The sequence below is a fragment of the Xyrauchen texanus genome, chromosome 32 (assembly GCF_025860055.1).
Source record: "Xyrauchen texanus isolate HMW12.3.18 chromosome 32, RBS_HiC_50CHRs, whole genome shotgun sequence".
Lineage (NCBI taxonomy): Eukaryota > Metazoa > Chordata > Actinopteri > Cypriniformes > Catostomidae > Xyrauchen > Xyrauchen texanus.
Window position 1 is genome coordinate 40,618,878 of NC_068307.1, and position 25,047 is coordinate 40,643,924.

The 25,047-nt window shown below is 39.1% G+C and overlaps 1 protein-coding gene across 1 annotated transcript in view; it reads left to right on the forward strand.

Annotated features, from left to right (window-relative positions):
- The window catches only part of slc11a2 (solute carrier family 11 member 2), a 227,013-nt gene that overhangs the window by 195,800 nt on the left and 6,166 nt on the right, over positions 1 to 25,047 (forward strand). The window contains exons 10-11 of the mRNA XM_052101452.1: positions 4,278 to 4,436; positions 16,475 to 16,561. Coding sequence (XP_051957412.1) covers positions 4,278 to 4,436; positions 16,475 to 16,561 — 246 coding nt within the window. The remainder of the gene's footprint in view (positions 1 to 4,277; positions 4,437 to 16,474; positions 16,562 to 25,047) is intronic.

Below are 25,047 nucleotides of genomic sequence, written 5' to 3' on the forward strand. Positions count from 1 at the left end.
TCAGTCGGCCCATTCTCCTCTGACCTCTAGCATCAACAAGGCATTTTCACCCACAGGACTGCCGCATACTGGATGTTTTTCCCTTTTCACACCATTCTTTGTAAACCCTAGAAATAGTTGTGCGTGAAATTCCCAGTAACTGAGCAGATTGTGAAATACTCAGACTGGCCCGTCTGGCACCAACAACCATGCCACGCTCAAAATTGCTTAAATCACCTTTCTTTCCCATTCTGACATTCAGTTTGGAGTTCAGGAGATTGTCTTGACCAGGACCACACCCCTAAATGCATTGAAGCAACTGCCATGTGATTGGTTGCTTAGATAATTGCATTAATGAGAAATTGAACAGGTGTTCCTAATAATCCTTTAGGTGAGTGTATATAGTACACACACACACACACATTAAATTTCTGTTGTCATTTTAGTGTTATTTTACATAAGATTGATCTTATCATGATGATCTCATCAATGATGCTACACGTTGCGCTGCAGACAGCGGAGGTGAGAGACGAGCGTGTTAGAGTGCGCATCACCCGGCAGAACTTTATATCTCTCCCGGTCTCGACTCCCGCTCAGATTGTGTCTCTTCCGCGACTGGTTGAAGCGACTCTGATCGCACCAAGGATGACAGTTTTGGAGTTTCTGTTTATTTACATGGCATGCTCCCATATAATATGAACTTGAATTAAGGATGAAATAAAGATATATTGCCAAGCTATGATCTGTGTTATTTTTTCTGGCCACCAGTTCAGTGTCGGTCTGCTCGGCATCTATCTCCATGCTGAACACCGGAAACTGACATGACCACACATGCCACTCCCTAAACTGAGACTGACTGGTCATCTTTTTATTAGCGGTGTAGAAAATGGGCAAACAGCTCTCAGAGAGAATGGGCTGTCACGTCCACACATGCACTTATTTATTTTATATAATCGCAGCATTTTGCCGTCATATAATCGCACAGGCTGACATCGCGATTGCGATGTGATTTATGGTGCAGCACTAGTAGTGACTAGTTTTGCCAGCACCACTCCCTTTTTCTTTTATTTTTTTCAGAAAATTTACCTATCTAGTTATTCTTTCTCTTCCGAACAAAACTTTAGCACCTAAGTCATCCTGCACCTTTGTTGTAAACCCATGAATGAGGTGTCAAATCGACTGACTTATTGTTGGTGATGCCTGTGCTATGACTTTTATAAGTGATTGGGTGAAAACCTTCCATAGATATAGCATTGATGGGAAATCAGTGAGATTATATCTCCAGATCAGAACGTCAAAGTGACATGTGGATGGGCTCTTGAGTCAGTTAAGCAAGCAGACTTTTACTATCACCATTGGCAACTGCCAGGTCATTCCCTAGCAACCGTTTAGCAAAACTCATATCTCAGCAACAGAACATTGTAGACATATGGGGATGGGCTCTTTTGTCTTGGACTAGCAAGCATGCCTTGCAACATGCTAGATCCTGCTTGCAACCCCTAAAAACATGCTAGGAATTCCTAGCTACTTGCTAAAACATGTTAGCAACATGTTAGCAACATCTAGCAACATGCTAATATATATACTATATATATTTGGTCTTTGATGTACCAAAGAGAATGCATGTTACACCACTCTTTGTCTCTCTCCACTGGCTGCCGGTTGATGCACGTATTAAATTCAAGGCTCTGATGCTGGCATACAAAACAGTCACTGGGTCTGCTCCAGCATACCTAAAATAATCTATGCAGAACTACACTCAGCTAAGGAACGTCGCTTTGTTGTACCAACACAGAGAGGCACCAAAACACTTTCCCGGACTTTCAGTTTCATCATACCATGTTGGTGGAATGACCTTCCCAAATACATCCGTGAAGCTGACTCACTCTCTGTCTTCAAAAAATGGCTAAAAACACATCTTTTCTAAGAGCATTTAACCAGTCAGTAAAACTTTGTAGTATGGCACTTTTCGTACCAATGTCTCCTTAAGATGATTCACTTATGTTTTCCTCTTTTGTAAGTCATTTCGGATAAAAGTGTCTGCCAAATGAGTAAATGTAAATGTTATTTGTCTTAATAGATTCTCCACCATTGAAATCGTAATACAACATCTAGTTGTATCAACTCACAATTTGTACTGTAAGGAATTAGCTTTAATAAGTGAATTATGATTAATTCTCTTCTGATATTATTCTCATGGTTTATTGAAAATAATATATTGAAACTAAATCTTTCAGAAACAGGGATGAGATTATTTATCAAAATATACTACAGTCAAGTCGTCTTTGAACACAGACAAACTTTATTACTATTCTAAGCATAAATCTAATCTAATATATATATATATGTATATATATATATATATATATATATATATATATATATATATATATATATATATATATATATATATATATATATATATATATATATATATATATATACATATACATAAATACATGCGACAGGTTCGTGAAAAGTGACAGAATGTGAAATAACTGATCCGTACAGTGAAGATGTTCAACTTTCTGAAAAGTTGAAAGTTTTCTGCAACTTTCTGTTGACAATACCTTAAGAACCATTTCATCCTCCTTTGAGTCTACATTGATTTCAGATTACCCAAATTATTTGATTAATACACCAGCACTTTGAGCACAATATTAGAGATGTACTTGCTTGTCTTTGTGGTGTTTCCTTGCATTCTTTGAAAGGTTCGGAAAGGTTCTTGGCGCTTGGTCGAAAGTTCATTCCGTTGATATTTTGATCTCTTTGTGACCGAATTTATTGGCTGTATGAATGGTGAGGTTCGCTGTGAAGCGAGGCCTTCTCACTCCTTCTCAGGACGTGGAGTCTCGAGTTCCCTTGGATCTCACATGGGATGACCTGGCCGTCAGCAGAGCGACCAGACGAAGCACATGCAGACCGAAGAAGAGTGAAGAGAGGGACGAAGATAGCAAGAGAGGCTGTCTTTTCCGACAGTTGAGTTATGGTCCTTTGTTTCAGACCCAAAAATAGTGCATATTTAATCGTGAGCTTTTATATCTTGAGAATGGTACAGGAGACGTGATATTCATTTTCATCAGATTTTTCTTCATACACAAACAAATGCTTACGTACTAAACATGAAATTATTTTATGGATGTTTTATGTGTTGGTAATAAAACGTGAAAATCCCTGGTTACAAAATCATATTGGTTTTAAACATCATTGTATTTTATCAAGTTAAACCTTATAGTTACCTTTCTTAGTTATTCTCATTAGAATGAGTTAAATCATACAGAATTAAAGATTATATTTATCAATTATAGCTGATTGCACATCGCTACACACATTTTAAAAAGGTCCATCAGTCTATAGTCATTAATTTGTCAGGTACAACGTTACCACAGTTCAAAGTGATTTTCAGCATTATCTAGCAAGGCTAGATTAAGATGAAATGTTTTAAAGTTGTGCAAATCTGTTGGTACTTGTAACCTTACAAAATAGAAGTCTGGTGTGGGGGTTCTTGTGAAGGCCAGTGATTTACGACGTTGAAACATTCCAAACTGAAAGGATGGTTTTTTCTCTTCTGCATTCTTCTGCATATATTATTTTACATAACCATGATGCATGTTTTTTCATGGTTGCTACAATATTACTACTACAGTAAAACCATGGTTTCTGCCAAAAAAAAAAGGACTCAGACTAGCTCTTTTACTGAAAAGGTAATAACTTTTATTTATTTATTAGACTGTCTTCAATATACTGACCTACCTCAGGCTGCCTCGAGTGTCCTGCTGATGATGACGAACTCACCTCTGTTAGCCATGCCCTTACGAGAATTTTGCAACAGAACTGTGAATGAAAACTCAGAGCATAACTGAAAACTTTGGAAGTGTGACTGAAAACTCTGCAAACGCAAGCAGAAAATATTGTTAACATATAATGGTGTTTATTTCAAAACTTGCAAACTTTTGCCTTTGAGATGTGTTTAACATGCGTCTCCATTGCACACCAGCAAGCCAGTGCTTTATTGTCATTGTTGATGCACAACAACCTGTTTTAATCAAACTGCTTTTTGCAAGAAAGAGCTTTAAGGCATTCAGCTCCTGCCTATTGAAATGTTAAGGTTATAGAACCATTTCGTTGTTTAGGGGTGTTAATGCACAAATGCTGGGACTGTGGAAGACCATTATGGATGATTACCATCTGCAGGTCCATATTTATCATGCAGCCAGTCTGAATATTTAAATAACTCTTTAAAGTCTGATATATTAATCAGAACATTTTGACTGACTAATGTTTATTATTTGTTTCAGTCACGGGAAATTAATCGAGCCAACAAGGAGGAGGTGAAAGAGGCCAACGCATACTACTTCATTGAGTCATCAATTGCTCTCTTTATCTCATTCCTCGTCAATGTTTTTGTGGTGGCCGTCTTTGCAGAGGCATTTTATGGCAAGACAAATATGCAAGTGGTGAGCTCTTTTTATTTTTACTTTTTGAATATTAAAGGAATATTCCACTCAAGAATGAAAATTTCACAATTTACTCACCCTCATATTTTTACAATCCCGTATGACTTTCTTCCATGGAGGACAAACTGGTCACTGTTTTCTATGCTTTTAGTCCCCATGGGAACAGAGGATTTCATGCTTAAAAAAGGGATGCAAAAGCACCATAAAAATAGTGATGCACTGAATTTAAAATTCTTGTCTGACATCAAAAGTTCTGGACACACTGGTCCAAAAACGATTATTTTAAATTCAACTTTGTTTGGAATAACTAAACAAATTAAAAGTTTTGCATAAATGAAAAGATGTAAAAAAAAAAAAAATACTTTGGGCTAATATAACCACATCTTTACCCTATAAAGTGTTAATAAAGTATTTTTTTCTTTTTTTTTTTGTAACTGTCATCATCATTATTGTCCTGATTGAGGAAAAATAAACTTAGACCTTGGTCACTTTAATGTTCAAATAGGAAATGCAAATTATAACTGAATTTGCAATTATGTTAGAATTTTTACCACTGTATACTTTTTTTTTTTTTGTGCTGTTGCACTCGATCATGTGGATTTCTCCACAAGAGTCCTACCACGCACACACACACAAACACAGGAGTGCATGTCTCAACTGTAAGTGCAACCGTGCTACTGCCAGTGGACCTTAATAACAGTAGCGCCATCTCAAATTTTTTATGACAGCGAATTACAACAAGGCTGTGAGGGGTAGACTTACAGTCTCTTCATAGGTTTGTTTTCATTTCAAGGTGCTATATGAAAGAGTGACAACAAGCATTTGAAATGGGTACTGCAGTCCAAATTCAAAATATTGGAGAGTTGTCTGCCCCGCCCCAGACTCGAAGCTCATGCGTGTTGCCAGAATGAGGACACGCAACAGGAACTCAGCATCCGTTTTAAAAGATTTCTGGGCTTTAAGCTGTCTCCATCTTCCAAAGGCATCTCCAATATTTATCCTTCTTTTCCTACTCCTCTGGTCATGGTGGTATTAGATGGATGGCAAGACTTTTTAGGTCGGGTGGAATCTGTTATCTCTGATCCAGTTTGTTTTCTGGCTTCCATGGCTGCAACACACAGTGTTGTTTGTATGCAAACTTGTTCAAATCTGGCAACCCGGCGGTGACTAAATACTATTGATGAGTGTACAGTGGGCGGGATCACACAGGCCAAAGCATAAACAGAAATTCCGGCCCGGAATGGAAACTTCAAAGTTGAACATACTGGCTGTAGCATTGTTATCGGAGAAGCCAGTATTTCAACTTGGCACATGTCCTAATTCTCTAATGACATATTATGGTCATTTTATAATTTAATACAGTAAAAATGTTACATATTGCACCTTTAAAGTGTTTTGGATCGTTATGCTGATGAAACATTGGAGGGGCAAAAAAACTCAAAAACAGTTGTGGAAAATTAGATGTGATCAAGGAGCTTTATACAGCGGATCCCACTGAAGTCTATCCCTCACTGCCTTGTTTTCTTTCAAGTAAAAAACAAAGATTGCACTACTGTGAATAATGTTTATAGAACAGGGTTGTGCAAAATTCATAATTTCATAATTAACTCCCTTTCAGTTCATGAGTTGGAATTTGAGTTGAATTTGCCTTGCTCGACAGGAAGTTGAATTGGAATTGGAATTGGAATGATAGGAAGTGAAATTTACTGAATTGCAATTCGAAGAAATTCAACAGTCAAACTACACTATTTTCATTAGTCCAAGACACATTTTGTGACACACATTACGTTATTTTTTGTTACCAATAATGCCTATTTTTTCCCTAATAGGAATTTACATTTTTTTACTTTGACAAAAAAATTATCTCTCTAAATAATAATACATAAAATAAAATTAATATTGCGACCAGAAGGTTTTATTTGCTGTACAGCATCATAAATGGTTTCAGATAACTTCATGAAATTAGATTCAAGATTTGAATATATTGATTGTTTTATATATTAACCAATACTGTATATTGAGTGATGAAGACAGGGGCTTAATATTTCTTTATATTATTTTGGGGGTCATATAATGAGAAATAAAAATATTCCTTTTCACATAAGAGTTCACTATTTTACACAAACAAAAATAATGTTTTCAAAAAACTTTCAAAATGTTTATCTTCCTGGATGATTCGAGCATTCTTGGAAATAGTGTTTTTCCACCGTAGTCCATAAAATTTAATTGTATTAAATAGTGAAATATATTAAATACATATTTCTATAGGTGGCATTTTAAACATTGATGCATTTTATTATATTATTGATTATTAAGTTGGCTTGTGAGAGCCAACTTACTGAAATCCTACTTAAACTTATTATTAGTGGTGCTTGCAAAGCATCACTATTGTAATCTCACATACTTATTATTAGTGGTGCTTGCAAAGCATCACTATTGTAATCTCACATACTTATTATTTTTCTTATTATTATTCTATCTCCGTACAAAACTTCGGCACCTAACTCGTCGCGCACCGTTTGGCGTAGACCCACGAATGAGGTGTCGAACGGCCTATTGAGGACACGTGTGCTATGACTTTTATAAGCGATCGGGGGTACGGTGTTTGCCCCAGGGGCAAAAAAGCGGCCGAAAATCCCATAGACTTAACATTGCGACAAACTTTGACGCTTCACAGCTCCGAGCGAGGATTTCGCAGAAACGTGTGATTTGCCACATATGCTAGCATTGCCTAGCATAGTACTAAAACGTGCTAGCATCATGCTAACACATGCTAGCATCGCCTAGCGAAGTGCTAAAACATGCTAAAAACGTGCTAGCATCTGGCTAACACATGCTAGCATCACCTAGCGAAGTGCTAAAAAATGCTAAAAACATGCTAGCATCTATCTGTCTGTCTATCTATCTATCTATCTGAGGGTCAATATCTATCTATCTATCTGAAGGTAAATCACTATCTCTCTCTATCTATCTATCTATCTATCTGAGGGTAAATATCTGTCTATCTGTCTATCTATCTGAGTGTCTATCTCTCTATCTATCTATCTATCTAGCAACTAAGTTAAACTTTATACTACAAACTACTTTAAACTTTAAACAAATTTAAACTACAAACTAATTTAAACTTTAAACTAATTTAAACTTCAAACTACTTTAAACTATAAACTACTTTAAACTATAAACTACTTTAAACTAATTTAAACTACTTTAAACTTCAAACTACTTTAAACTTCTTCAAACTTTCTGGTCCAAACTTTCACAAGCCAACTTAAAGTTTGTCTCGACAAACTTTTTTTTCTAGTTAATACTGTAAGTTTAAATTAAATTAATTAATTTTAGGTAAATTACCTTAAATTAAAATGTCAACCTGCCATGACTTTTTACATATTAGCTGTACATATTTACAGTAAATGAAGTAACTTTAAGAAGATTTCTTAAACTTTGTCAACTTAGTCCTATGACAATTTCTTCCCATATTTTCAAGGTTTTAAATGGTTCAATATTCTGAGCATCTCATGCATGTTTCTATAAAAATATATTTCAGTTAGAGTGATGTCCTTGTTGTCTTAAACCGAATGTACAATTTTAACTCGTACATGAACACTTATGAGAACCATATTATTCTTGCCGCTGTGCATGCTGGGAAGAAGATAAATGGGACTGAACCACACAAACATTTTGTGTAGGCCAATTTGAACTGAAATTAATGCATGACTCCAACATGATTGATGGTTTGACTAAGTGCTATGCTGTATGTTGTAATAGAAAAGCTGTATTAAGATGCATTACTTGCGTATCTTTAAGTTGCTTAAAGGCCAAAAAAACTACAATAGTCAAGTAAATCTTTTAATGTTTTTTATACATAGTTTACCTGATCTAAGATTTGTTTTAACAGTGTAATGTTTCTGGAAATACCCATAATTTGATGTTATACTGAAAAATCAAATGTTGTATTGAAAAAAATAAATAAACGTAAAAACACAGGCTTATGAATTTCTTTGAATTTCATTCCATTTTAATTCTACTTAAATTAAAATTCGAATGGCAATTCTACATCCTTTTTGCTACCTCAATTCGAATTCAATCCAAATTCATGAATTGAATTGGAATTGAACTGACATACTTCATTCAATTCTGATTGGTGCACAAACCCTTCTGTAGACTACATCCTCCATTATTTTCTGACATTTACATTAACCATAATCATAATCATACATATACTGGAATCATTTCACATAAACACTGCTTTTTCTCCATGTCAGAATCATGAATAAACCAGAATCATTTCACATAAACACTGCTTTTTTTTATTTGCATTTTTATGTCAACTTATGTTAAAATTAGACAAAAATAATAATAAATATAGCAGCGATGGCGGGCCCAAGCCGGTGGCACCGCCACCCCCGTGCCTTTAGGGTCGCTGTGCACGATGGGCAATAACGTAACCTCGCTTTGACCGTCGAGAAGACGTGTGCTGTAGAGCTCGCATCAGCGTGGGCTCTGCAAAAGTTCGCATGGAGGGCACATATCAACCACAAAGTATGCGTGAGCACCCTTCCGATACCTAAAATGAAAAATGAGACACCCTACGGTCTCATGGAATTAATGGACACACGAAATAAGTACACAAGACTGAAAATTCATATGAAGTGTGCCATTTGAGACAGGGACAGTGCCTAGGACCGTGAACCACAATAGTCACATCTATGAGGTAATTCAAATGTAGAATAATTTTTGATGTCATAGGTCAATATCTTTTGCAGCACTTAAACGTGTTAATCCAGAAGGCCAGTATTTATCCGGAGGTCTCTGTTCAGGTTTATTAATGTAATTATAATTTACGCACTGCTGAAGTTTCATCGAGATCAGTTAATGTATGCAGAAGTTATAACACACTTCCTTGCTTTTATGCTGCCTTTATGTGCTTTTTGGAGCTTCAAAGTTCATTTGCAATGTGTTCCACATTCAAACCAAAATATCTGACTTTCTGTTGGTCTGTTTGTTCACTTGAGACATAAGAGGGTGATTTAAAAGCATTTTGAAAGTGACACACTCCCTTCTGCCAGTTGGTGGCGCTATAACTTTGTCTCACAATAGTCACATCCATGTGACACACTGCTGAAGTTTCATCGAGATCAGTTAATGTATGCAGAAGTTATAACACACTTCCTTGCTTTTATGCTGCCTTTATGTGCTTTTTGGAGCTTCAAAGTTCATTTGCAATGTGTTCCACATTCAAACCAAAATATCTGATTTTCTGTTGGTCTGTTTGTTCACTTGAGACATAAGAGGGTGATTTCAAAGCATTTTGAAAGTGACACACTTCCTTCTGCCAGTTGGTGGCGCTATAACTTTGACTCACAGTAGTCACATCCATGCGACCGGCCTCTTCCCGCAAACACACTGCTGAAGTTTCATCGAGATCAGTTAATGTATGCAGAAGTTATAACACACTCCCTTCTTTTATGTTACTTTTGATGTGCTTTTGGAGCTTCAAAGTTAATTTGAAATGTGTTCCACATTCAAACCAAAATATCTGACTTTCTGTTGGTCTGAGCTAATGACTGTAAATTAGAAAGTTGTTCGGCCCGACGAGATCTAGAAGTGTTCCGAGTTTCATATTATTACATGCAAGCATGTTTGATATATGGACAAGTGTTTGAATCCCATTCCAGGTGTCGCTGTCGAGCCCCCTGCCACGCCCGGGTACCAGATTCAGCCCGGCCCTGATGGCCGCGGGTTCTGACCCGTGTGCAAAGTTTCAAGAGTTTTCGAGCATGTTAAGGGCCCCAAAACCTTGAAAAACAAAAATAAAAGCATTTTCACTCCTCAGCAAAATCAGCACCCTCCCCCCAGACACAGAGAGACGTAGGGTCAGTGAGAGAGGGAGAGAAAATTCTCCAAAACATCCACATTCAAACCACAATATCTGACTTTCTGTTGGTCTGAGCTAATGACTGTAAATTAGAAAGTTGTCCGGCTCGATGAGAACAATATAATTCCTGAGTTTTGTGACTGTGGGTCAAAGTGTAAAGCAACCCCCCCCACTTTTGTCAAAAGGTGGCGCTACTGAGCCCCTGCACCACGCCCGTTTCTGAAACTTTGCACATGTGTACTGGCTAATAAATGTGATGTGTCCGTCGGAGTTTCATGCAATTTCAAGTATGCTAAGAGTCTCAAAAGCATCAAAAAGAATATTCGAGTTTGAAGCGTTGCGCGGCGACAGTATCGAAGATATCAATAATCCTTTCACATGTCTACATCTGCCGTGTGTTTACATTATACACCTAAAGTTTTAAGTAAATCGGGTAAAAATAAGTGGGTGATTTCAAAGCATTTTGAAAGTGACACACTTCCTTCTGCCAGTTGGTGGCGCTATAACTTTGACTGACAATAGTCACATCCATGCGATCGGCTTCTTCCAGCGATCACGCTGCTGCGGTTTCATGGAGATCAATTAATGTATGCAGAAGTTATAACACACGTCCTGTTTCTCTTTTCGCGCCATCATTTACGTTTCCTCGCCACGGCCAAACCGTTAGAGATATCAAAAATCTGCCGGCAATTTTTCATGCTCAATGTCTTGACATCATGCTGACCGAGTTTGGTGGCGATTGGTGGAATTCTCTGGGAGGAGTATTCCAAATTCCATTGCGTGCGTTTTCAAACAACCCTAAATAGACGGTTTCCTGTTGGCCTGGGGTAAAAAGTAAAAGTATGAAGGATATATGAAGCGATGAGATCTATACGTGCACCGAGTTTCATATTATTACATGCAAGCGTGTTTGAGTTATAGACCAAGTTTTCGGACCATGTTCCAGGGAGCTGTCGAGCCCCTGCCACGCCCGGTACCAGCTTCAGCCCGGCCCTGATGGCCGCGGGTTCTGACCCGTGTGCAAAGTTTCAAGAGTTTTTGAGCACGTTAAGAGCCCCAAAAGTGCCCCAATAGTCGTAAAAAAAATAATAATTAAAGCTGCGAGCAGCGATGACGAGCCCAAGCCGGTGGCACCGCCACCCTGGGCCTTTAGGGTCGCCAGCGCACGACGGGCAATAACGTAAGCTTCGCTCGACCGTCGAGAAGATGTGTGCAAATTCCAAGAAATCCACATTCAAACCAAAATATCTGACTTTCTGTTGGTCTGTTTGTTCACTTGAGACATAAGGGGTGATTTAAAAGCATTTTGAAAGTGACACACTTCCTTCTGCCAGTTGGTGGCGCTATAACTGACTCACAATAGCAACATCCATGCGATCGGCCTCTTACAGCGAACACACTGCTGAAGTTTCAGTCGAGATCAATTAATGTATGCAGAAGTTATAACAGACTTCCTGTTTCTCTTACTGCCTTCTGCCAGTTATTATAGGCTTTGTACTTTACTCACGCTCCAATACCGACGCTAGAAAATCATCCTCTTTGCATGCGTAAAAATATGCTTGGAAACATCACAGTGGAGCGGTGCTTACTGTGAATGATACTGAATTGTACTACTGACTATTTAAACAGAGTAATTTTTATATGGTAGGTTTACTATTTTATTATTATATTTTATTGCGGCTATAATGAACAGGCTGCAATGTCAAGATTGCAATGATGGAGTGTGTGTGTGTGTGTATTTGTAACCTTAAAGGGGTCATATAATGCCATTTTTGTACAAGTTAATATGAATCTTTAGGGTCTAAATGAAAACTTTGTAATATACTTTTATTAAAAATTCTCATTAGTGTTTTAAGAAAACACAAATTTTAACTGCTCAAAAACAGCTCCGTTTTCAGCACGCCGTTTCAGTGCATATGACTTTAAATGATAATGAGGTTTGGTCACCCGCCCCTCCCTCCGTTCTGGGGAATTGTAGTCTTGAATCATATGCATTTGCAAGATGTAAACAGTATTTTGCCAGTATTGTGTTACCATTCATCTTCATGCAGTTATAACTGTTTTTTTACATTACTTCTTAATCAGTAACATACAAGTAAACCAGGTGTAACTTAGTGTTACCATGTTAACTGTAACACCTGCGTACACAGTTTTTAATAACACAATAACCATAACGCGTTGTTCATTATAAACGTGTGATTATGAATTATATTGAGAACGTCGTAACGTTATGGAAAACATGCCGTAATGTACCCTGAGTGTAAACATTAGCCACATGCAGTTTAGCGTTGTTTTGGTTGAGCTCACCTCTGAGTGCTGCTTTACCTGCAGTTGAGCGTTGTTAAACTCACCGATGAATGGTGTTGTACGCCACAATGAGCGTTGTTAAACTCACCGATGAATGCGGTTGCCTATGAACGCGCTAAACCTTTGCTGAGAGGGCACTTTGATATCAGATTGTGAGGGTTTTTAAAAATAAAAAAACTGTTGGAGGGTCAGATAAAGATGATCTGGGGGCCACCATTATACTAGCCCTGCCATAGATCATTCATTGTAGCCTATTCCTTTTTATTTTTATTTATTGCAGTCTCGACCCATTCGCAGCAGACGAAAAACGTGCGTGCAGGTCCAGCTGTTTCGTTTTGGTGGTGCGATGAAGACTTTCGTCGAACATCAGCACGAACGGTCCCGTGATTTTGGAAATTAGTCATCATCCGCTATTCCAAAGCGTGAATGGCTGATGGCTGTAGTTTGCTGGAGACCCTTGACAGCAGTTAGATATTTTTCACTTTTTGAATGAGACTCCAGCGCCCGTACACCCAACATTCCCAATTTAATAGCTTTCTTGCATAAGCAGTAGGCTTCAAATGCGTTATTTGCAACTGGGTTTAACCAAGCACGAAATTCAGATTTTTCAAGCCAAGTATCGCTAAACTTGCACTTCCTCATAGCTGAATAAAATCCGTTTAACGTCTTTCTGTTGTATCCGAGAGAGTCGCGCCAATAACACGAAAGCTCAAAGCTGGCTGTTGCATGTTGGTCTATTTTGTAGTCATAATACAGCGAATTATATTTGGACTAGCTGAAATAAGAAACTACAACACCACGGAAGTAAAAAAAAGAAACATTCCAAAGCGCTGCGGGAGCATTTAAATGAGATTTACATGGACGTAGGAAAATTAAGACCTGTTAAAAATTATTTAAGACCTAGAACACAATACTTCAGCAAATTTAAGACTTTTTAAGGCCTTAAATTGTGATTTTGAAATTTTAGACTTTTTAAGACCCGTGGAAACCCTGTTTTTTTTTTTTTTTTTTTTTTGTAGAGTATTTTTTATTGTATCACCAAAGCAATGACGCTCACGACTCCCGTTGAAGTATCCAGCATCTCTAAGGTCTGCAAATAACTCCATCCAGAACTGAGACCTATACATTTTGAAGAGTCCTCAAGCTGATGCTTACACCGTGTACAGCGTACGAGTGGCCCTCGTTAAAATATTGAACGCTAATGATGCAGTATGTCTTGTTTTTCCGTCTGGTCCGCGTCTTTTAAAATCTCCAAACACCGTTCTCAACAGTCAACACGTACAAGTGTTCTTCTTACGTTAAAAGAACGAGAATACAGAAAATGTGCTTAGACCTCCATCTAGTGGTTATATTATAGAATTAAAGGAGAAATTACATATGAGACAGCTTTATAACTGAAATAGACAAGTTTAATATAACTATACTGATAAGTGTATATTTCCAACGTCATGTTTGTGTTATCCGTTTCTGTAAGTTTTTGTGACGTGTTTCAGAAAGATAATCGCTTAGACAGAGTAATAGTTTATTTTCATCTTAACCGGACATCACAGTTGATCAGTGAAATAATTCATAATTCAATATATTGATACCGATTTCTTTATCAACTGTTTGTTCAATTGAGACATAAGGGGTGAATTCAAAGCATTTTGAAAGTGACACACTTCCTTCTGCCAGTTGGTGGCGCTATAACTTTGACTCACAATAGTCACATCCACGCGACCGGCCTCTTCAAGTGAAGAAACTGCTTAAGTTTCATCGAGATCAAGTAATGTATGCAGAAGTTATAACACACTTCCTTGCTGTTTAAGCTTCATTTATGTGCTTTTTGAGCTTCAAAGTTCTTGTGCAATGTGTTCCACATTCAAACCAAAATATCTGACTGTAGGTCAAAGTATGAAACCAATACCCCACTTTTGTCTGAAGGTGGCGCTACTGAGCCCCTGCACCAGGCATCAAAAAGAAAATTCAAGTTTGAAGAGCTGCCGCGACAGCAGTATTTAAGATATCAATAATTCTTTCACACGTCTACATCTGCCGTGTGTTTACATTATACACCTAAAGTTTGAAGTAAATCGTGTAACAATAAGTGGGTGATTTTAAAGCATTTTGAAAGTGACACACTTCCTTCTGCCAGTTGGTGGCGCTATAACTTTGACTCACAATAGTCACATCCATGCGATCGGCCTCTTAAAAACCCTCACAATCTGATATCAAAGTGCCCTCTCAGCAAAGGTTTAGCGCGTTCATAGGCAACCGCATTCATCGGTGAGTTTAACATTGCTCATTGTGGCGTACAACACCATTCATCGGTGAGTTTAACAACGCTCAACTGCAGGTAAAGCAGCACTCAGAGGTGAGTTCAACCAAAACAACGCTAAACTGCATGTGGCTAATGTTTACACTCAGGGTACCTTACGGCATGTTTTCCATAACGTTACGACGTTCTCAATATAATTCATAATCACACGTTTATAATGAACAACGCGTTATGGTTATTGTGTTATTAAAAACTGTGTACGCAGGTGTTACAGTTAACATGGTAACACTAAGTTACACCTGGTTTACTTGTATGTTACTGATTAAGAAGTAATGTAAAAAAACAGTTATAACTGCATGAAGATGAATGGTAACACAATACTGGCAAAATACTATTTACATCTTGCAAATGCATATGATTCAAGACTAGAATTCCCCCAGAACGGAGGGAGGGGCGGGTGACCAAACCTCATTATCATTTAAAGTCATATGCACTGAAACGGCGTGCTGAAAACGGAGCTGTTTTTGAGCAGTTAAAATTTGTGTTTTCTTAAAACACTAATGAGAATTTTTAATAAAAGTATATTACAAAGTTTTCATTTAGACCCTAAAGATTCATATTAACTTGTACAAAAATGGCATTATATGACCCCTTTAAGGTTACAAATACACACACACACACACTCCATCATTGCAATCTTGACATTGCAGCCTGTTTATTATAGCCGCAATAAAATATAATAATAAAATAGTAAACCTACCATATAAAAATTACTCTGTTTAAATAGTCAGTAGTACAATTCAGTATCATTCACAGTAAGCACCGCTCCACTGTGATGTTTCCAAGCATATTTTTACGCATGCAAAGAGGATGATTTTCTACGTCGGTATTGGAGCGTGAGTAAAGTACAAAGCCTATAATAACTGGCAGAAGGCAGTAAGAGAAACAGGAAGTCTGTTATAACTTCTGCATACATTAATTGATCTCGACTGAAACTTCAGCAGTGTGTTCGCTGTAAGAGGCCGATCGCATGGATGTTGCTATTGTGAGTCAGTTATAGCGCCACCAACTGGCAGAAGGAAGTGTGTCACTTTCAAAATGCTTTTAAATCACCCCCTTATGTCTCAAGTGAACAAACAGACCAACAGAAAGTCAGATATTTTGGTTTGAATGTGGATTTCTTGGAATTTGCACACATCTTCTCGACGGTCGAAGCGAGCTTACGTTATTGCCCGTCGTGCGCAGCGACCCTAAAGGACCAGGGGTGGCGGTGCCACCGGCTTGGGCCCGTCATCGCTGCTTGCAGCTTTAATAATAATAATAATAATCCTAACGAAAACAATAGGGTCCTACGCACTTTGTGCTTGGGCCCTAATAATAATAATAATAGTCCATGGGAAAGAGTGACCAGTACAATTCTTTTAAGTTTCTTCTTTTGAGTTGAACAGGTTTGAAACCGTAGCATTAAAATTTTTGGGTGACCTAATCCTTTAATATTTGGATATTTAAATGTATTTTAAATTTGGATTGACATATTTATGTGTGTGTAAATATATCATTATAATTTAGCTTACTAATATATTCACCTTTTCCCTTCAGAGTCAGAAATGTAATGAAACGGGTAGCCCACACACTGAGCTTTTCCCAACCAACAATGAAACACTTGAAGTCGATATCTACAAAGGGGTAAGTCAGAAAAAGTTAGCATTAGACATTAAACATTAACGTTAACATTAGAAATGTGGCAGCATCGTTATTTTATTTTTTAAACAGAGATATTTAGGGAAATAAATCTAATTAGTTGTCATTATATGGCAATAGTCCCAAAATGTTTTTTTTATATATATATATATATATATATATATATATATATATATACAGATTTGCAGATGCTAATTTATTAAAAAGAAAAAAAAATTATATCACATGGACATAAGTATTCAGTCCCTTTGCTATGACAATTAAAATTGAGTTCCGGTGGATCCCATTTCCCTGGATCATCTTTGAGATGTTTCTACACTGGTGGCAAATTCAATTGATTGGACAGGATTTAGAAAGGGACACGCCTGCCTATATAAGGTCTCACTGCTGAAAATGCATATAAGAGCAAAAACCATGCAGTGAGTTCAAAGGAAGCTCAGAGATGGGATTGTGTCGAGATAAATTTCGGCTGCATTGAAGGTTCCCAAGAGCACAGTTGCCTCCATAATTCTTAAATGGAAGAAGTTTGAAACAACCAGGACTTTTTCCAGAGCTGACCGCCTGATCAAACTGAGCAATCGGGGGAGAAGGGTCTTGGTAAAAGAGGTGACCAAGAACCCGATGGTCACTCTGATTGAGCGTTCTTTGATTGAGATCATGTGTGGAGATGGGAGAAACTTGGAGAAGGACAACCATCACCACAATACTCCACAGATCTGGGCTTTATGGCAGAGTGGCCAGACGGAAGCCTCCTCTCGCTGCAAGACCCATGAAAGCCTGCTTGGATTTTGCAAAAAAAAGCACCTAAAGAATTCTCAGACTGTGAAGAGATGAAGACTGAACTGTTTGGCCTTAATTCCAAGCATCAGGTTATAACAGTCACCAGTCACTGCTCATCACCTGCGCAATACCATCCCAACGGTGAAGCATGGTGGTCGTAGCATCATGCTGTGGGTGTGTTTTTTAGCGGCAGGGACTGGGGGACTGGTAAGGGTTAAAGGAAAGCTGAATACAGCAAAATACAGAGATATCCTTAATGAAAACCTGGCCCAGAGTGCGCGGGACCCCAGACTGGGCTGAAGGTTCACCTATCAACAGGACAATGACCCTAAGCACACAGACAAGAAAACTCAAGAGTGGCTTAGGGACAGCTCTGTGAATGTCCTTGAGTGGCCCAGCCAGAGCCCGGATTTAACCTAATCGAACAACTCTGGAGAGACCTGAAAATGGCTGTCCACTGATGGATCCCATCCTTCCTGAAAGAGGTTGAGAGGATCTGCAGAGAAGAATGGCCTAAAATCCCCAAATCCAAGTGTGTAAACCTTATCACATCATACCCAAAAAGACTTGAGGCTGTAAATGCTACCAAAGGTGTCAACTAAGTACTGAGTTTAGGGTCTGAAAACTTGTGTCAATGTGAGATATCAGTTTTACTTTTTAACAAATTTGCTAAGTTATCAAAAATTGCTTTGTCATTAAGGAGTGTAGATTGATGTGAAAAATAATTATTTTAAGCATTTTCGCAAAAGGCTGCAGCAAAACCAAATGTGAAAAAATGAAGGGGTCTTAAGGGTGTGTGTGTGTGTGGGGTTTATTATTATTTTTTTCTTTATTATTAAGAGTGACTGTAACTCCAGAAGTAAGAAAGAGGTCACAATATCCTTTTAGATTCTGGTTCAGATCTAAATTTCCTTTGGCATATTCATATTTAAAGCCCTGCATAGTTAAATCCCAGATATATGGTTGCTCTGTGTGGCTCCATGCATAAATTGCTATATGTTACCCATTTCCAATGGTCAAAAAACACACGTGGATTACATGGTTTGAAGCTAGTCTGTCTTGTCAAACAAAATAATGGTCTGAAGTACAAATGCTGTTGAAACTTTACTTTTTCACATTAAAAAGAGTAATGTCAAAATCGTGCTTTTTGACAGTCCAAATATACACTATTGTTAAAAAAAAATGCAACACGTGACTCTTCAGTCAGTACAATGCCTACAGTAGACATAATCTCATTATCGAGCCATTATCAAGTACCCAATTCATTTATAAACCTAACAAGCTTTTTTTAGGTTTTTCTTGAAAAGTGTGCTCATGCTATCTTCGTTTCCAGTAAATGTCATTTGAATTTAACTCTGGAATGCATAGTTTATCCTTTTAATATCATCTTCCTCAAAGTGATATTGTCTGCAAGTGGTAGTTGAAGGCATAGAAAGATGACACAAAATGTGGCTGACTGGTAAGTAGCACTCATTAGCACATCTTGGCCACTTGAATGATCTGGAATTGGGTCTTGAAAGACACAAGAAAATTCTGCTTCTCATCATCACACTCACAATATTGCCAATCTACAACTTCTGATAATTCACTGCAGCTATATAGTCAAGTCAAGTGATGTTTATTTGTATAGCACTTTTCACACATTTCTTCAAAGCAGCTTTACAGAAAATCATACTGCAGTGTCTCAAAGCCCCCTAGTGACATATGGCATATAAGTTTGCTTTGTAGTTTGTGTTATGCTAGTCATGTATTAGAATAGAGTAAGTAATGACATTTTTTAGAAAGCAATGTTTAAACCTGTAAAGGGTAGTGGTTGAACTATAAGATTAATAAACAGTTAATGTAGTGAAAATAAAATTGGGCATATATGGTCATATTGTCTTTTTCTAGTAAGAAATCTAGCTGCTGCTTGTTTATTGAGCCTCAGGACATCCACCCAGTAGTGCATTACAATAATCTAGCCTCTTGAACATTTGGATTAGCTTAGTTTAGATTAGTGTTTACATCATGATCAGAGAGCATGTGTCTTAGTTAGCAGTATTTCTAAAGTGGAATCTGTTCTAGAGACATTGGAAATTAGATTTTTAAAGGACAAATTGCTATCAAGCGTAACACCCAGATTCTTAACTGTAGAAGATGACAAAAATACATCCATCGAGAGATAGACTTATTCTAGAATTCTTTGTTTAAATGTTTCTGGTCCAATAATTAATACCTCTGAATTTAGAAGAAAGAAATTGCTGGCCTTCCAGTCTTTATATATAGTCTGGAAAATTGGGAAATTTCATCAGGTCTGGAGGAAATAAAAAGCTGAGTATCATCGGCATAACAGTAAAAACTTAATTGCGTTTCCTGCTAATATTTTCTAAGGGAAGCATGTAAAAGGAGAACAGCAGAGAACCTAATGCATAGCCTTTTGGAATTCCATATTTGTGTTCAATCTGACAGTTCCTTGTTTATGCAAAAAAAAAAATAGTTAATGGCTAGATTAGTAATATCTTAACCAGAATAATGCCTTTCCACAAATTTCAATATAAGTCTTAAGCCTCTCCAAGAGAATGTCATGATCTATTGTGTCAAAGGCAGCACTGGGGAACAGATTTGAATAGAAACAGTGAGAGAATAGTTTTCTTTGGCGCAAGCCCCATCCTAATGTTCAAAGCTCAGATTCTTGCTTGAACCGTCAGATCTTGTCAGGAAGAATATGACAATTTAAAACAGCTACCCCCTACAAGAGAATAAATCCATGTAAAGGAGTTTGTTGTGGGTGAAAGGAGGAAATGGGCGACTTCAACTGAAAAGGTAGGTCTTCAATCAGACATTTTAAGAATAGCTTTTCAGCATAACACCGACAGATAACTTTTGACTGTTGAATGATGACTCTCTCATTGTCTCTGGCGTGGTTCCTCCTTATATCGCTCTCCCCAGTGCTACTGCAATCAGAAGCAGGTGTTAGACATTATAGCGCTCAGGTGTGTGCACCCTTATCACTTTTTCTCTCTATGGATGAACGCTCAACCATACCCCTGCTGCCCGCCTCAGGCCGGGAAGTCATCTGTTCTGCCCGTCTGTGAACCAAATGGAACATAAATGGCTGAAGAGCCAGGGACCACTGGATTATCCTCGCATTGGTGTCTTTTATATGGTGGAGCCATCGGAGTGGGGTTAGATCTGAACAGAGGGTGAAGGCACACCCCAACAGGTAGTACTGTAGAGTAAGGATGGCCCACTTGATGGCAAAACACTCTTTTTCAGTGGTTCTGTACTTAGTCTCTTTCAGAGAGAACTTGTGACTAATGTTCAGCACCGGCTGATCCTCCCCCTCCACCACCTGCAAGATCACTGTCCCCAGCCCCCTGTCAGAAGCGTCTGTCTATAAAATGAAAAGGAGAGAGAAATCTGGTGAATGTAAAAGCGGTCTGCCACAAAGAGCAGCTTTCACCTGTGTAAACGCCTGTTGACACAGTAGGGCTCACAGTTTGGTTATTAGCAATAATTCATAATTATCATAGATAACTATCAATTATTAAAATCATTAGAACATTGATTAGAATCAATGTTAGCTTTTTAATCCTTTAAATCAACAATCATCAAACTCAATAGAATATTAATTATTATCAAAGATAATAATTCATTATTACAATTTATTAAACATTGATTAGACTTAACACATGCTTATTGATCCTTCAAATTCAGCAATAATTGTCAATTATCAAAATCAATAGAATATTAATTAGGATTAATGTCGACAGGGCACCACCTTGGAATCAGGGACTAATAACCAGACAGTATAACAGTCTCAATATTTGATTGTTCTCTTAGGAAAATTGATGTCCGTAGATCATCAAGGTTAAAAAGGGAACAAAGAAGGGTTGAATTCGAGCACTGGTATCCCCTGCCAGCCTTTGACACATGTGTATGCAAAACAAACCAAAACACTTCTCTTTTAATTATAACGAAGTTTATTGAAAATATAATATCAATTAATAATCAATACAATGCAGTCAATAAACTTCCGACATTCAACTACAAACTAAACAGTGACGTGATTAGATATGGTAACCAAAATAAGCCTATAACACATGAGAGGGCGGTGTGTGTGTGTGTGTGTGTGTGTGCGTGTCAAGTCAAGTCAAGTCAAGTGGTTTTTATTGTCGTTTCAACCATATACAGTTAGTACAGTACACAGCAAAACGAGACAACGTTCCTCCAGGACCATGGTGCTACATAAAAACAACAAAGGACCAACATAGGACCACATGAGACTACACAACGAAATAAAATACCTATGTAAACTACCTATATATACCTATATAAAGTGCACGTGCAAACATGTGCAAAGTACGGGACAGTACAACAAATTACTGACAATGAACAGGACAATAGACAGTGCAGCGCCGACCAGTACTCAGTAGTGCAAAAAGATGACAGTTTCTAAAAATGTAAACATAACATACTATGAGATAATGTTCTATGCACATAGCAGTTATTGAGGTAGCAGACAGTTATAAAGTGACAGTAATTAAAGTGCATCTCAGGACACGTGTGTGTCAAACCAGTCTCTGAGTATTGAGAAGTCTGATGGCTTGGGGGAAGAAGCTGTTACACAGTCTGGCCGTGAGGGCCCGAATGCTTCGGTACCTCTTGCCAGACGGGAGGAGGGTAAAGAGTTTGTGTGAGGGGTGTGTGGGGTCGTCCACAATGCTGGTTGCTTTGCGGATACAGTGTTTTTTGTAAATGTCTTTGATGGAGGGAAGAGAGACCCCAATGATCATCTCAGCTGTAAATTGTGCATGTGAAAGAGAATAAAATGGCGGCGCTGAAGCCGGTTCCGCGATGGCGTAAATACACTACAGTCCAACGTGGTTGGATTACAACACAGCAAACTCTCATTTGTGATAACAATATGTTACATTAATACCTTGAGTATTATTAGCAACAATGAGCGGACTCGGCGGTCCGTAAACTGTACAAACAATAAACTTGATCCACAAGAATAACACACCTAAATATTATATCTCTGCCCAGACGTTAACCTCTTACTTAGATCACATGGGGACGCATTTAGAACGTGTGCTCATCCGTCGTTTGACTCCGACTCAGTTCCTCGAGGCTCAGGTGATGACGGGGTGTTTCCTTGCTCTGTCGGCGGGCGGTACGGCTGCTAATTCTCGGCGGGCTGGCGGAAAAATCAGTGGCGTCAACTTGATTGAAGAGGGAAGGGGATCCTTCTTTCTTCACTTTTGCACGCAAACGGATGAAGATGCGGATTGCTTGGCGGTTTCCTTCAGATCCGTTAAAGTGTTCGGTGGAACACAATGTAATCTCAACTCTTCAAGCAAGATGGAGATTGTATGGCCGCAGTTTCAAGTTGCACGTTACTTGTGCAACGAGGCAACACCTGAGAGCAGCGATCAACTGCGTCTATACACAGCGAGCGAAGTCAATAGAAGCTAGGTACAGCCGATTTTCGAAGTATTTCTACTCCTGATGACATCATAGTTTAGGTGCTTCTGTTGAGTGCCTCATCCAATAGGAGTTGAGAGTTCGATCCTTTTGGAATTTCACACAGTTGTAAAGTGAGCAAGGCTTCTTGGGATTTGTAGTCAGATTTGTACTCCCTTTGTTTGATTTTGGCGTGTTTTTTTATCAGCAAGATTTATGACTTTGTTTTTGTGGGCCTCAGTCAGGCTTTACGACTGTGAGGCCCAACAACACATCTCGTTCCACTGGACCGGGTGTGGTGACATCCGAATAATTAGGCACAAACCTTCTATAATAGCCGGCCAGCCCCAGGAACTGTCTCACCTCCTTTTTGGACTTGGGCAGGTCACAATCGCTGCAGTCCCATGACCCAAGTGGATCCTCGGATACTGTACCTCCGCCCATCCAACTGCGCACTTATTTGGGTTTGCCATGTGTCCCACTCGTTGCAGTGACCTCAGAACAGCCCACAGATGCTGCATATGCCGCTGCCTATCATTACTGTTCTTGTCATCCAGATTGACAGCGGCGTAAGCAGAGTGTGGTCTGAGGACTCAGTCCATAAGGTGTTGAAAGGTAGCCGGCGCCCCGAACAGACTGAACGGAAGTGTCACAAATTGGTGCAAGCCAAACGTTGTGGAGAAGGCATTAAGGGAATCTGCCAATAAACCTTTGTCAAATCTTGTCATCAATACAATACATTGGGTATGCGTCAAATTTAGACACCGCATTGACTTTCCTATACATCCAAACATCCCTGTGAATGCCTGGCCAATAGAAACGGGCCATTAGTCAGTTCAGTGTCTTTTCCTGCCCTAAGTGGCACACCATTCGATTATAATGAGCCGTCTGGAATAACATTTCCTGATGGCTCCATGGTATTAACAACTGGGATGTATCCTCTTTAGTTTGAGCATCCTGCATCACTTGATACAATCGCTCTTTTATAATAGCGAAATACGTTTATGAAAGTGCAATGTTTGGCTGGAGCCTTCATTCACCAAAGCCTCCCCCTCCCACATTTCACATCTAATAATTTTTTCACAGGATAATTGTGAATATCTCCTTGCACACACCTCACCCTCACACTTTTACCTGTGCCTAAAGCCTCATCTTGAACCAAACATTGGTGTATAGTGGTCTGATTGCACCCAGTATCCACCAAGGCTTAATGTATACTCCCCTTGACACTCACCAATATTCTGTACGCTCCAGCTCAATCGGAGTGTCAGGGACCCGGACCAATGTTCCCAGCTCCATCACTGGGCACTGGTCCCAGAAATGCCCAGTTTCCCCTTAACTCCAGCAGGCCAGCCCAGGCGTTACTCCTGCACATGTGTCAGTGATTTCAACCACCTCGGGGGGGGGGGGGCGAAGAGACACAGGTGGCTTCTGTGCACAATTCTGTGCTTTTGGGGACAGATTGAGAGGAGAAAGAAGGGGAAACACAGGGGAGGGGAGAGTGAGAGGGCTCTTCTGCCCTCTGTTACGCCGACATATGGCGAGTTGAACGGCCTCTTCTGCCCTCTGTTACGCCGACATATGGCGAGTTGAACGGCTTCGTCCAGTGACGCCGAGTAGTGGCACTGGACACACTCCGCTGTTCCTTTCGGTAAATGATGGATAAGCTGTTCCAGTACCACAAGATATATGTTGAGTGAAGGCAAACGGGTGGCCGCGCTCATCCTTCTTCATCGAACGGAAATGTTGTCAGTGCTGTTCAGGGCTGACCCGCTGTAGGATTTTCTTCCTCAGATCGTTGTACACCAGGATACTTGTCGCTGGTATTTGCGGAGCTGAGCTTCCCCAGACAGTGGAATGAGTCTGGCCACCCACTAAGCATGCGGCCAGCTCCAGATCTCTGCCATCCTCTCAGACATATCCAAGAATACCTCTGTATCATCTCTATAATCATAAGGGTGACCAGAGGCATGGGGGCTGCTGTGTCCGGGGTCACGTCCGGTCCTGGTGCAGTAAGTTCCGGATTGCAGGGCCTGATGTTGTGCATGATGCATACTGGCAAGAGACTTTTGCCAATGGCGTGGACTCCATGCCGGCGTATTTCCTCCCAGATCCTGGGTTTCAGCACCAGTTTTAAGGAGTTTGTTGTGGGGGAAAGGAAGCAATGGGAAACGGGGGACTTCATCTCAAAAGGTAGGTCTTTAATCAGACAACTCAATAATAGCTTTTCTGCATAATGCAGCCAG